The sequence below is a fragment of the Hyalella azteca genome, unplaced genomic scaffold (assembly GCF_000764305.2).
Source record: "Hyalella azteca isolate HAZT.00-mixed unplaced genomic scaffold, Hazt_2.0.2 contig8861, whole genome shotgun sequence".
Lineage (NCBI taxonomy): Eukaryota > Metazoa > Arthropoda > Malacostraca > Amphipoda > Hyalellidae > Hyalella > Hyalella azteca.
In genome coordinates this window covers 17,195-28,487 of record NW_025938944.1, presented here as the reverse complement: position 1 = coordinate 28,487, position 11,293 = coordinate 17,195, and the positions used below count along the sequence as shown (strand labels likewise).

The 11,293-nt window shown below is 38.3% G+C and overlaps 2 protein-coding genes and 1 long non-coding RNA gene across 3 annotated transcripts; 1 reads left to right on the top strand and 2 right to left on the bottom strand.

The window, feature by feature from the left end:
- Nucleotides 1-605: 605 nt before the first annotated feature.
- LOC108678229 (YY1-associated factor 2-like) lies at nucleotides 606-2,491 on the top strand. The gene is made up of 3 exons (XM_018166594.2): nucleotides 606-780; nucleotides 1,153-1,278; nucleotides 1,533-2,491. Exons 1-3 carry the CDS (start codon nucleotides 665-667, stop codon nucleotides 1,792-1,794), a joined length of 504 nt encoding a protein of 167 aa, XP_018022083.1. The 5' UTR covers nucleotides 606-664; the 3' UTR covers nucleotides 1,795-2,491.
- An 806-nt stretch (nucleotides 2,492-3,297) lies between these two features.
- Nucleotides 3,298-10,174, bottom strand: LOC108678222. Its single transcript, XM_018166588.2, has 12 exons — nucleotides 10,098-10,174; nucleotides 9,340-9,636; nucleotides 8,884-9,062; nucleotides 8,533-8,658; nucleotides 7,692-7,802; nucleotides 7,092-7,281; nucleotides 6,492-6,686; nucleotides 5,624-5,813; nucleotides 5,140-5,353; nucleotides 4,818-4,938; nucleotides 4,331-4,406; nucleotides 3,298-4,155 (listed from the first exon to the last, which is right to left on the bottom strand). The coding sequence occupies exons 2-12, from the start codon at nucleotides 9,487-9,489 to the stop codon at nucleotides 3,662-3,664; spliced, it is 2,046 nt and encodes a 681-aa protein (XP_018022077.2). The 5' UTR covers nucleotides 9,490-9,636; nucleotides 10,098-10,174; the 3' UTR covers nucleotides 3,298-3,661.
- Nucleotides 10,175-10,363: 189 nt separating this feature from the next.
- LOC125178321 lies at nucleotides 10,364-11,236 on the bottom strand. The gene is made up of 3 exons (XR_007156860.1): nucleotides 11,178-11,236; nucleotides 10,747-10,875; nucleotides 10,364-10,490 (listed from the first exon to the last, which is right to left on the bottom strand). It is a non-coding gene; the product is annotated as an uncharacterized LOC125178321 (long non-coding RNA).
- Between the last annotated feature and the right edge of the window lie 57 nt (nucleotides 11,237-11,293).

Genomic DNA, 11,293 nt, shown 5'->3' with positions numbered 1-11,293 from the left:
ATAAATGTCAACTACTTTTGGGTGGTTATTGAATTTTTGGAGTCATATTGGTTATTATTGGTTATTGAATTTTTGGAGCCAATTTTCATAAATTTTGTGGCCTTATCCTCAGAAGATTGGAAAACTGCTTTAAGTTGTATCTGACAAACAAATGCTCTTTATTCCAGTTCATCTAACAAGTTTAATTTCTTATACTTTTGCAAACACATTAAGATCCACTAAATTAATGTACATTTGTTTGCTCTGCTGCTGCTGGTGATAATTTTCCTATATAATGAACACAAGTTTCAAAACTCTTGTTTGATGAGAAAATATTCATTTTACTGGCTAGCAATATTCCCTCTCAAGATAATGGTGCATCTAAATTTTTATATCTGTTATTATCAATCTCCAGCATAATATAAATTTCTCCAATAATTTACTAAAAGAAGACGCGATTTGAAAAATCATTTTCCTTAAAACTAGGATTAACATCAATAAAAAATGTTCTCACAATAATAAGTGTCATGAGCATGTTCTTGTAGTTTATCAATATTATGCATAATAATTTTAATGCGATGATTGTAATCAAATACAATGTAAGAAATATCTTAATTTATCTTTTTTTATATCATTCTTTTGTACATCTTTTAGGGCATTGGAAGTTACTTTTTAATGAAAACAGATGAAGCGTGCCAATAAAGAAGACAATATGTGGGACTGTAGTGTTTGCACATATCGCAATTCTCCTGAGGCATTCAAATGTCTCATGTGTGATGTGAGAAAAGGAACTTCAACAAGGTTTGTAACATAATGTTTGTACAAACCCTGAAATCTGAATTAAATGCAGTCTTATCATTACTCAGTACAATGAAAAAAACTTGCACTTGAATTCGTTGTTTTTTCTGGTGGCAGCTGTGATGAGCTATGCAATTTTTAAAATGAAATCTGTTTGCTGAGGCCATAGTCAGATTTTTTACCTTTATCTCTAAATTATTCACTCAATTGAAAATGTGTATAATGTACCTATATAGCTTTCTTAGATATTTTGAGGCCGAATTGTTGCTAAATAAGATGTTTATAATTGTGGAACTCAACTGTTCAAAGTTGATCTCCCACCTCCATCACTTCCCAATCATAATATCTACTACTGGATACCATTTTTACCTCCAGAAAACCTCGTCTGAATGCAGAGCTTGTGGCTGCACAGGTTGCTCAAGTTCTCCCTCCCAAGCCTAAGAAGCCTGAAAGAACTCATAAGGAAAGAAAATTTGAAGGTCGTCTTTCTTCAAAAGGAAGGTTAGTTAGCATGTACTTCTGTACTGGAATATTCTTAGTGCAATTCTTGTTTTAGCAAAATTTTTGCTTAATTTTACTATACAATTTTCTAATTAAATGAGATCTCTCATTAGATTACATGATCAGAAATATACTATGCATTTAAAATTTCATCCTAAAATTAAATATTATGCATGTTTTGCTGTTAATGATAAAATATTGAACTTGATACTTGTGTGCTGAAGGTCTTGAGCTAAAAGATTTTTGTTGAGCAGACCAAGATTGAAGAATGTCGACCGCAGCACTGCAGAGCATAACGCAGTTACAGTCAACAATGTCACTGTGATCATTACTGAATTCCAGCCTAAACAGAAGAATATAAATTCATCCAGTAATAATATTGCCTCCAGCAGCTCCGCTTCTGCCAATCATGACAACTCCTCGGATGCTGTCATGCACAATAATACCTCTGTATCCGAGACGTCTGCTATGTCACTTTCTCCAGAACCACAAGGAAAATCTGAGCAAACAGTTTAATTATTATTTTTTCAAGCATAATATTTAACTTAGTTTTGTGTATTAATTTTATGTTCATCTAGATCTGATTCTTGATTTCTTACTTCATTTCAATGCAAAAATAATGCGTTCGAAACGTGTTCTTCACATTTGTAAATAGTGTTTTAAAAATTGATTAATACATTATGAAGAATTTTTTTAGAATTTAAAACTGAAGTTTCTCAGTTATGTCTTGTTTTTCCTTTCAAACCTCCAATATTGTAAAGTTTTATGGTGGGTGCAAATGTTTTATTTTGGGTCAACATTAACTTTAAGATTTGAAGATCCGTTGACATCAATGGACTGTGACTGCGTTGTCTGCTGTAGTATAAACTATGCATTTGACTGCATGTGTATATAATTGAAGCCCTAAAACATGCTCTAAATATTTCATTAATCATTTTTCTCAAGTTTTGAATTTGTATGTACATTTTTTTTCTAGAAGTTGAAACCCCAGATTTCAAGGCAGATGATGATTTCAATACCATTTTAATTCTAGTTTAAGAAGCTATGTCATTTCTACTTTATGTCTAGGTATAAATTATTGTACCTGTAACGTAATGTTGTACAAATACTCTATGCTGCATTAATGTAGCATTGTTAGGTGGTCTGGCTACGTGTTTTGTAATGGTGACCAATATTGACGCACGAATTGCCACAATAAAAATATTATTTCACCTGCCAAGAATCATTCTTCTCAACTGAATAGCCTAATTTGTTATTGACAATTTTGTTCCCCTGCGTCGGCTTATTTTGTTCGCTGGTGATCACGATTTTGTTGTATACTTCATCTATCAATCGGATCTTATAATTTTAACTGCTAGAGCATTGCCTGCTAACGCTGTGATTGAGATCTAACATTAGTCATTTCGTCGGATGAACAAATATCCTCACTCAACCATTGTTCTAGAATGCCAGGATTCTAGCTGCGCTAATTGATGTCAATCGAGGTTGTATTTTAGTTAAAACCGTGTACATTTTTGGGTTGTGCTAGGAGCATGTGTTTTGGCAACACCTGCATTGCATGGGTGGTCTAGGCGCTAGTGTGCACCAACAAAGTACCTACTCTTTCGGTGCGATGTAGTCTATGTTACTGAAGTATTCATTAATCCATCCTACCACATGAACTTCACTGAAATGGCTCCATCCATACACATCATCAAAATCTCTTGGATGCATGTGAAAATATGAGATAGTGATATGAAAATTCAATATGAAATAGTAGCTCAATCATTACTTTGAATTCACTCTCAGCATTATAGTGAAAAATGGGAATAATATCTCAGAGAGACGTCATCGTCATTTGATTGAAACCGAATATCTATATGAAAGTTATCACTGATCGTAATGTCAGAGTCGTTGTTAAATGCTTCTCGAGAAGTAGAGAGATCACCTGAAACGATAATCTTGCGTATTGCTTCAATTGACAACTGATCGCCAGCAATCTGCTGGATCGAGTTATACTAGGAAGTTAAAGCGTAAACTAGACAACCGCATTATCTATTGATCATCATAGATACAATATTTAGAACTAAACAAGAACTGAACACTAAACATGGGCATGCAAAAAAATTGCATGCAGTAACAAATAAACGTTTGAAAGAGGTTTGTAACGATAAATTTCTATGACACGAAACAAAAGGAAGTACAAATGATATAAACGTTTTGTTTAAACTAATGGTAAAAAGTCCGGATTCCAATCCGCAAGCACCCCATCGGAAATAAGCGAGCAATGGCAAAAGGGACGACTAAGTAATTTTTTGTAATTTACTGTGAATGAAGACCCAAAAAGCAACTAATTTCGAGCGCCTTAGCATTCGCATCCCGAGGATAGAAATAATTTTTAAAATTAGATAGACAGTTTTGTCATTGACATGTAATCTTGCACATCTTCAACACTAGTTTCCTCAATACTGGCATAAACATGAGGAGGCTCCTCTAATTCTGTGTCAGGGAGCGAACATGGAGCGGCTGGAATCACAACGTTATTGGGCATGTTTATGTATCGACCCTGCACGTTACTGGACATGTCAAGATAACCTACAGGGGACGAAAGCACACGGATTTGTACGCAGTTTGATTCTTTTCTCAATACTCCGAAACTTGGTAGTTGCGCGCTGCTCGCCGAGAGCCGGTGTAAGGGATACGAGTACGCGTGAACACCGTCTGGGTATATGGAGACCTGACTGCCTGTTCTCGAATCACGGTGACTGCCGTTTTGTTGAGAGCAGTTCGCGTCACTTGTAGATGAACGCTCATCACTTGCACGAAGATTGCAGAACAAGCACCTAACTGTTGCAGAGACGTAGGCTTTAGTTGAAGCCCAACACGCATTGCCAGTCACTGAAGAAACACGAGAAAAGGAGGCGTATCGAATTATTTGCAGTACGGTTATAAGTCTAACTTAAATTCCATAAATTTGAGGTTGATATACGTAAAATTACACTAAATATAATAGTGAGTATGGAGCCGAAACAAAATAAACACTCCACTATTTAGGCTTAGTATGATAACCTACTTTCAGGGCGCGAGGACGAAGGACGCCTGAGCTTGTCGGTTTGATCTTCGATGATGGAGTAGCTCAGCAGGCAGGCCTTGGGAAATAAAGACAAAATCAAAGGTGGGAAGAAACTCAACTAGGTTATTTTTCAATCAAGTAAGTTCACCTTTTTACAGAATTTCTGGAGAACACCTGTACTCGCAAATTATCCTCGACGCTAAAGACGAAAAGTGAAATCCCTTCGACACCACGTGAAAGATCATGTTTCAAAAAGTTTGATGCAATTAATATTAAAGTAGGAGGAAATACGGGTTTCATTAATTTAAGCATAACAGCAGGACTGCCAAATGAACAAATATCTAGACTAACGCAGTTTGTAATACGATGCGAGGCAAAATTCGAATCAATGAAGATTTATTGTAGCATAGATAAAGCGTAGGTGAATAAAACAAAAAGATATCAAACAGACAAGAAGCAAGCTATTAACTACTAATAGAGGTCGCACCATGAGCAACGAACAACCGCTGAAGGCAAATCGTCCTTGCGGCTGCTCAGCCACCAACCCGCTCAGCATGAAGAGCCACACGCCCCCCAGCAGCATCATACTGCGCCGCACACTCGTTTCCCTGAGGACACGATTGTTTCAAGAAATGTTTATACATCAATTGTATTACTGAATGCATTTGTAATCAAATTTGTCAAACGGTATTGTAACTCGCTCAACTTGAATAACCATCCAGTCTTGAAATTTTATGAACAGAGATATTGTGTAGACTTGAACATATTACGTAAAAAGGAATGGAACAAAACTTCTGAAATAAACTCACAGTTGTTGATTGGCCTGAGAATTACTGAGGCCACAACGTCGTCGGTAGAGAGCGAGGTAGTTAGCACCCGCCCAAGATCCCCAGAGCAGCGTGAGGACGAGAGCGACCGCCAGAACCAACATCGATGCCTTACGGGGGTCCGAGAGATGCCCGGGGAAGTGTACTGATGTGCAGAGGAGCAGCCAAAGGATCGCCGTGAACGACAACACACCAACTGGAGTAAGAAATCGTATTTTAGCTTGTGGCACATTTGGACGCTTTTGTCCACGTTCAAGATGACATTACAAAATAAAATGATTTTGACGAAACAACAGTCCGACACCTGAAACATAGCTAAATTTCGACACAATTCCACCCAGCTAATGGTGAGTTGATGCCACGCATATGATTCTTGTAATAACGAAGTAAAAAGTCTTAAAATTATATGAAAATGAGTTGGCAATTAACTTCAATAAATAGTTATAAATAATGCAAGCGAACTAACCGGCAGAAATGAAAGCGGCGACTTTAACGCCTCTGGGGCAGGCAAGACGAGGGATGGGAGGTTCGACGGACGGCAGAGAGTCTGGGAGCGGTGGCAGGGAGATGAGATGCGCCGTGTATATCTGGTGCACGAAGCAGCTGCTCATCATGAGAAGGATGCAGCCAGTCGCCAGCACCAGAAGTTCCGAATTCTGAGGACGATTGATGTTGTCATTCTAGAATAGATGAAGCGGCGAAAGATATAATTTTAAGCAAGGAAACAATGAATAAGTTCTGGAAGTATGTGTAGTAGAATACAATTCGTCTGCCTATCATTTGATTATTTAATTGATGAAACGACATGTAATGAAAAAATTATTAAAACGCAATTGTCCGAAGAACTCAATTAAATAAAACAACTAAGTCAATCTATTCCCAGTTTACACAAATGCTGCTCGCAAAAAAACTAGAAAATTATTTTCTTGGTAAAAAGACTAGGATTTTGAATGAAAAATAATCTACGGATAAAGATCACACATTTAACTACCTTGAAGAATGGGTGTTGGTACAAGGCAGAGACGAATGTTTACAAATGTCGGGTATCGACTAGGACTCTAAAAAATAATCTAAATCACTAGGCGAAGAATAAGATGTGGTCACACCCTTACTGGAGTGGATGGAAATAAATTTTAAAATTGTCCTGGAATAAGAACTGGTTAGGTTATTCCTATGGGCCATGTAAGGTCATGAATGAAAGGTGTGACTATATAATACAGTGATCGATTTTATTGATTTTTTTCTCTTACATGTTCATTATGTGAAATCCAATTGTTTGTTATTTAATAATAGGTACATGGTAAGAAGGGACGAATATCATTAATTCATCTAACATGAAGACGAGGAGCCACCGCGATCGTAGCTATCGCTGCCATGAGGATGACGAAGGTGACGCCAGCGCAGGTGATGAACACGTCGGAGGAACGTCGCCAGCAGCGCGTGGTGCAGAGCGCAACCACCACCACGCTGCCCGCCACGAGGCACCCGCACAACAGCACGCCGTTCACGGACATGTTTGATGACTGCGACTATTAGGAAGGTTAAAGTTGAGTGTCTAGTCAAGCCGAACTTACTTACAAAGGTTTACACTTTATAATGCGCGGGATTAAAGATGACTGCGACTATTAGGAAGGTTAAAGTTAAGTGTCTACTCAGGCCGAAATTACCTACAAAGGTTTACACTTTATAATGCACGGGATTAAATATGAATGCGACTATTAGGAAGGTTAAAGTTAAGTCGCTAGTCAAGCCGAACTTACTTACAACGGTTTACACTTTATAATGTACGGGATTCAATTGTCTCCTAGCGTTCACATTTATGTTACATAATGAACGGAATTCAACGGCCATTTGGCGTTCACGTATGTGTTTTACAATACACAGAATTGAAAGGTTGTAAAATATATTGATATTTAAGCCAAGTTTCCGCTCACCGACGCCCCGAGAAGAGGCACTGAAGACGAGTTGTGTTGGGGCACAAAAATCGACACAACACCGCGCGCCACAAGGCAGGTGCAGGTAACACTCGCTGCAGAGGACGGGAGATGGACGATGGAGACCGAGCACCCTGACGTGTCTATAAAGCCGTCCACCCGGCCACACTGCAGGGAGTTCCTCCATTCACTGCCGGGCAAGACGAGTTATGGCCAGTTATACGATAGTTTTGTACAAGTATTTGTGAATTATCAACATGAAAAAGTAAGACAAAATAGAAGAAAACGTACACAAATGACAGAAGTCAATCAATAATTATCAATTTAAATTGATAACAGTAAATAAAAAAATTATCGATAATCGAGTTTTCAGCAAATTATAATAATCTTACGCTATAATAAGATAATCATTGGCTGTTCACTCACGTTCAATGTATTTGAAGAAATCCTGGGAAGTTAGTCATTACAAAAACGTAAAAATTATCAAGTAAATAACTCGCGTCGCAATTCACAGAGAGAACGAAAGTACAGGGTTAAAAAATATCGTATTTTATTATGCAACAAGTTTATTATTAAAAAGTTATTCGTGAATGAGCAGACCTGGTGACGTTGAGCAGGAGCAACGTGGCTGCGTGTACCGTCATCTTGAGAACGCCTCCTGTAGAGTCGGGCGGCATTACGAGCATCGCTGCGCCCAGCACCACCACATTGCTGTGTAGCAACCAGACGAGGTGACGAGAGACAGTATAGTAAATTATTAATTAAGATAATTAAATTAAATTAAAATTTAATTGAGAGGGCCAAATTAGCGCTGGGAAATGGATCAAGCTTGGTCTGTGGCCGACTCTTTTAATTTTCGTGACTTGTTAATCTAATTTTCGTGGCAGATCTAAAAACTGGCATTTTGAGCAGATCCTTCCAAACTGACTTTGAATTGAATAACATGTGCCGATTGATAAAGATATTCAGAACTAAGAGACGCAACGATGGAGATGACAAATTTTAGGAAATTGATTTCACACTAATCGCGCAGTAGGTATTTAGTAGGTGATTTGGGTTCTAAAACAAAATTCAAGGAAAAATAAGTGTAGCAACAAAATGACCTACTTCCCTCATGAGTCAAGTGAATAACGTGAAAGAATCATAGGCGGTAAAAATAATAACGTTTGATGTTTTGGCGATCAAAGAACAAGAAACGGTTCGCAGCTGAAGAATTCTCGAATCTACCAAAGCTCGGATTATCCAGTCAGAAATAAAATGCACTCATACAATTTACGCCTTCATAATTTCTTAATGATAAGCGCAAAGCCTGGAAGCAAATGCGGCAATTGGTATCTCCACAAACAGAAGGCGTACAAATTACACTGCTTAGACATTCTATCGTATTGCAGGGTTAATTAAACGTTGCAAAAGCGTGGCGAAAAGACGAAATGGAACTTACGCGTAGTAAGGAAAGATGGCGGTTCCCTGGTGTAAGATGAGGCCAACACCTTGCCAGGAATTGTCGTCATCATTCGAGTTGTAGGACGAGTTCGTCCAATGCAGCGAGATGTTTATCGACGTTCTTCTGTACAAATTGCAGTAATACCTAATTATCTTGAATATAATCAAGAACATAACGATCTGCATAGCTATTAGAATCCTTTTCTGTATTCGATTTATAATAGCAAGAAGTGTAAATCTAAAGGCATTGTGTTTCATAGCAATCTCCAACATTTCCTAATGAAGAATTATAAAATCTTCTTCGTAATATTTTTATCCATACAAAGAATTAAGGACCCATTCGACTTACTCGTAGCCAGGCTGGAAAATGACATCAGTAGTTGCGACAGGTAGCGTGGCATCAGTCAGGTTCACAGGCTTGAACGACGAGAAATTCGTCACAGAATTCAAATCAGAATAGCTTCTGTAGGCACTGGACCAGTAGTCTCGAGCGACTTCGTGTAGCAGGTTCTGTAAACTCGGCCATCTCTGTTGCCAGTTCAGACAGAAAAAAAACTGAGTACCTATCGTAGTAAATTCAATATTTTGTGACAAAGTAACAAAACTGGGAATATAATTATAACATTTGTTAAGCAGGAGAATCGAATTAGGAGCTGCACACACATGATTGAGTGAATTTCATATTTTATTTGCAGTAAAATGAGTATGATCTCAGCGATTTCACCTACAACAAATAATAAGGTTTTATAATGTTTTTAAATCTGACGATAGAAAAGACACAGATTGATGCAAACTAAGACAGTACCTTGGAAGGGACCAGCTCCGGCGTCCGAGCCAACAAATCGATGGTCCACAACATATGCCAGTGGCTGTACAAGCAGTGACTTTGCTCGGCTCCCGACAAGCTGTCGTTGTTGCCATGCACATTGAGAGGAATTTGTCGAACGAGGTCCATGAGAGACAAAATCTTATCACACGATCCAGGCAAGTGTGTGAACCCACTGACGTAAGTTGTCAGAGTAGCGTGAAGCTCACTGAGCAAGTGAGATTTTTCCTCGCATGAATCAAACGTACGGAAAATTGTGCGTGTTCTCTGGACAAGCTGGAATAAAATGAAAAGTCAGGAACAAAGTTATTGGAAATTTCAAAATCCAAAGGAAAATGGTCAATCGAAGGCATTGAAATATTCTACCGCGTATTTTTTTAAACACTAAAATACCTACGTTGAAATTTCAGTTAAGATACGAGTTTTAATTTAAATACAAAATTAAAATAATAAAAAATCAACGATTTGCAGGATACAAAAAGGCTTTCAACATATTATTGCAGCGTGGAGCATTATCATGTAAATTGATTTATGAAAAAAGTAAATGTTTCCTTTTCCTTTATTTTTCACAAATTTTGCTTTAAGAAAACATGAAGCGTACAAGAGGGAATATGAGCAATATTTATGTCCTCCCATTGCCGAACGAGAATTTTTACATTTTGGAAAAGGCTGTGTAATTATAATGAATTAAGCTTCATAACCCAGGTTCTTCCATAAACTAAATAAATATGACTGACCTTCTCTGTCTCTTCAAAAGACTCGTGCAGGCATGAAGAGTAATCTGGCGGCAGCCACACAGCTGAATTAATGGAAAATTGCAGTGTTCTGTTCAAGTTTCGTAAAGTTTGAGCTTTCATTTCTTCAGATCTTCTAGGTACCGCGTCGGGAGAAAATTCAGGAGAGGAGCCATTAACATCAAGTGACGAGATATTGAACGGCGATATAAAATCTAGTGGGGCGTCATCTAGAGGTGTGTCATCTAGAGGGGTATGATCTGGAGGGGTATCATCTAGTGGGGCGCCATCTATAGGAACGTCATCTAGAGGGGCGTTATCCTGCGATTGTGAACAGTTGCGACGAGTTTGACCTACGTAGCCCAACGGGCAACCTTGTACTGAGTTATCATGAACCTGAAACACAAAAACAAAATTCTTAAGTATTCAGTAATCACTATGTTGCGGATATTCTGCAACAACGCTCTACAACCCCAAAACATTTTGGGACCGAGGAAAAAAACGCTTCACGTAACCGTCTTGAACTGGATTTAGCAATAACAATAACACACTATATAAATACGATTGAATCATGCTATATAATACAATTGAATTATAATTATAAACTAGGGGCAAAAAATAATATTAAAATCGTTAAAAACCAAATATTCACACGAGTTAGCGGCCAGACAACCCCTTGAAGCGTCTCCGCCTCGCAGGCTGGTTCGTCTTCGGGCAGCACGGTCACCCTCACCGTCGTCTTCGCCTCCGTCACCAGCGACACTTCTACCAGCCGCCGCGACTAAAATACGGAGAACATGAATGCAGAATACTAGTTTCTACTCTAATTAATCTTCATCTTCTCACTTAAAGAGCATCCTAATTTCAAATAAAGCTATATAGAATTTTGATATTTGTTCAACATCCCAAGACTCCAATACCTGCAAAAAATCAACCAGAGAATTGCCCTCGCGATCTATTAACACTGATCTGCTCCTCAAATTAAATTGATTTTTCGGCGATTTCTCGACAAATCACGCTTTGAAACAGAAAATCTTTGCAACGTATTGGGTAAGCCCATGACAGTTGACAACAAAAACTCACTGCAGCGTCGTTCACACGACAAGATGAGAAGCGAAACGCGACTACCTCCACCTCGGGGCTGTGCAGCGCACACGTCAGATCCAGAGAGTCCTGTAAACATAATTTTAAACACACAC